The sequence below is a fragment of the Pangasianodon hypophthalmus genome, chromosome 3 (assembly GCF_027358585.1).
Source record: "Pangasianodon hypophthalmus isolate fPanHyp1 chromosome 3, fPanHyp1.pri, whole genome shotgun sequence".
NCBI lineage: Eukaryota > Metazoa > Chordata > Actinopteri > Siluriformes > Pangasiidae > Pangasianodon > Pangasianodon hypophthalmus.
This window is the reverse complement of record NC_069712.1, coordinates 2,332,039-2,335,000: the sequence shown is the minus strand read 5'-3', so window position 1 is coordinate 2,335,000 and position 2,962 is coordinate 2,332,039. Positions and strand designations below refer to the sequence as shown.

Here is a 2,962-nt window from a genome sequence, read left to right as displayed (position 1 = left end):
TCCGAGCGATGGAGGAGCGCCTCCGAGAGAAAGACAAAGAGGAGAAAGGACGCTACAAAAAACTCTTCACCTCCAGCGGCAGTTCAGCAGCAGCTACTACGGTCAGTTTTAAAGAGAATATTTCCTCCAGCCTCTGAGAAATGTCGTCTCCTGTTACTGATCTGCAGAAGGGCGTATTACGTAAGGAATAAAACACTGTGTGTTGTGCTGTTACAGTAAAATAATCACCTGTGTTCTGTTTCAGAGCTGAAACCGGCGTGGACGTTTTCTTTAGTCGCTCCTGAAGAGATGCTCCATTACAGAGAAGCTGGAACACCTGAGCACATTGTGAACTCTTCGCCATTTCAACACGAGCAGCTTCCTTGTCTTATTTCCCTCACACACACACACACACACACACACCCCAATCCTCATTAACACCCTCACACCATTACACCACACAAATAAATAAATAAATAAATCTCTGCAGTGTAACTAGGGCTGTGTCCCAAATGCTAAAGTTCTTACAAGGCAGCATGATGAAGGACACCGTGTTACACCACGTTGGGGACATTAGATGTGACCTCTAGCGTTTAGGACACACCCTAGACGTGAGGTGAGGTGCTAATTCGAAGGAGCTCACCTTTAATTTTGCACAAAATTTACAGGCTCGATGCGTCAGACCCTGGTGAAATTAAGGGACCTGGAAATGGGACACGCCCCCAAGAGAGAGACAATCAGATATAAAGTCCTCTAGCGCCTTGTCATTCTTTCTGTAGTAATCCTGTCTATCTTTCATGTTAGCTTCTCTCTGTAATTATTATTGTCTTTAAAATGTACGTGTGTATCGTTTCTTTTAAATGTGTAAACCATCACACGTGAATTTACGCAGAAATGGTCGCAATTAAATAAATAACGTGGACGATATACTCGTATATCGATGTCGCTACTGTCGTCTATGCCGCAGATTATCTTGAACGTTTTCAGAAATATTTTTGTCAACATGGAATCATTACCAAAAAAAATAAATCACTCGTAAAAGCATTTATAATTGTTACACTACACTTCCTGTTTTTTTTTTTTTTTTAAATTGTTCAAACTTCTTAGCGAAGATAAATATCATGAAACGTGACGTGTTTTGTTGTGAAAATGTTACGTAGGAAACTATAAGGTTGCGATGATTTTTCTCACCCCGACTCATGGAATTAACCAGAGACCATCTGCATTTACTCCATCTGAATGTGTTTGTTTACGCCTTATATGTCACTGTAAAAGACAACGCTGCATTTATGTTATAACAAAAGCCAAATAAAAAAAAACTAAGGAAAGTAAACGTATTATCTATAGATGTGTTGTTCACAGACGAGTCGGATCATGATGAGACTCTACTCACATTTACAGTTCTCTCTGAAACTATTGGAACAAACAGCAAGACTAATTATTTTTATTCATGCTTTACACTGAAGACATTTGGGTTTGAGATCAGAAGATGAATATGAGACGATAGATCAGTATTTCAGCTTTTATTTCCTGACATTTACATCTAGAACTGAGGACATGGCACCTTCGGTGGCAGGCCACACAATTTTTAGGTGAGCAAAAGTATTGGAACAGCTAGTCTTAAAGTAAATAACACTTAATATTTGGTTGCGTATCTCTTACTTGCAATAACTGCATCAAGCCGGTGACCCGCTGACATCACCAAACTGTTTCATTCTTCTTTTGTGACACTTTTCCAGGCTTGTAGTGCAGCTTCTTTCAGTTGTTGTTTGTTTTCTTCCTTCAGTCTCCTCTTCAGGAGGTGAAATGCTGCTCAGTTGGGTTAAGGTCTGGTGATGGACTCGTCCAGTCAAAACCTTCCACTTTTCCCCCTGATGATACAGTATGTTTGTAGTAGTATACAGTGTGTTTTGGGTCGTTGTCTTGCTGCATGATGAAGTTCCTCCCAATTAGATCAGATGCATTTCTGTGTAAATTGGCAGGCAGAAAGTTTCTGTAGCTTCTGAATTCATTCTGCTGCTACCATCATGAGCTCCATCATCAATAAAGATTAGTGAGTCTGTTCCAGAAGCAGCCATGCAAGCCCAAGCCATGACACTACCTCCACCATGCTTCACCCATGAGCTCATATGTTTTGGATCATGAGCAGATCCTTTCTTTCTCCACACTTTGGTCTTTCCATCACTTTGATAGGTTCATCTTGGTTTCAGAGCTTTTGTGGATCATCTCTGTATTTCTTAGCAAATTCCAATCTGACTTTCTGATTCTAACTGCTGATGAGAGGTTTGCATCTTGTGGTGTGGCCTCTATATTTCTGCTCTCCAAGTCTTCTTCGAGTGGTGGATTGTGAAACCTTTACCCCTGCCCTGTGGAAGTTGTTGGTGATGTCACTGACTGTTGTTTTTGGGTTCTTGGGTTCTTCTTCTTAGCTTTTGCGATGTTTCTGTCATCAACTGCTGTTGTTTTCCTTGGCCAACCTGTTCCATGTCTGGGTGTACACCAGTGATTTCTTTCTTTTTCAGAATATTCCAAATTGTTGTATTGGCACAATGCTTGTGCAATGCCACTGATGGAGTTTCCTTCTTTTCTCAGCTTCAAAATGGCTCTTTTCTCCCATAGACAGCTCTCTGGTCTTCATGTTGGTTTATCCTTTTTAACAACAAATGCAGTCTTCACAGGTGAAACCCGGGGCTCAGACCAAGAGTAAATATTTAGAGCTATTAATTGTTTATACAATCACTCTAACAGGGCACACCTGGGCATTATTTATTATTTATTTTCTTTATTTTTTTTAATTTTCTACTTGCATTTCTCAAAAATATTTCATCCAGCTGAAACATTAAAGCAATCCACTGATTTATGTAATTTTTGACATTTCATTTATTTTTAAATCAAAATATAAAATGAAAAAAAAAATATATATATATATATATAAATATCAAAAAAGGTAAAGTGTAGAGAGCAGAAACAAACGTTTTTGAAG

General features: G+C 39.1%; 1 protein-coding gene across 1 annotated transcript in view; it reads left to right on the top strand.

Moving 5' to 3' along the window:
• The window catches only part of aip (aryl hydrocarbon receptor interacting protein), a 10,537-nt gene extending 9,225 nt beyond the window's left edge, over window positions 1–1,312 (top strand). Inside the window, exons 6-7 of the mRNA XM_053232722.1 lie at window positions 1–101; window positions 245–1,312. The exon at window positions 1–101 is cut by the window's left edge and continues 129 nt beyond it. Coding sequence (XP_053088697.1) covers window positions 1–101; window positions 245–250 — 107 coding nt within the window. The 3' untranslated portion in view covers window positions 251–1,312. The remainder of the gene's footprint in view (window positions 102–244) is intronic.
• The last annotated feature ends 1,650 nt before the right edge of the window (window positions 1,313–2,962 follow it).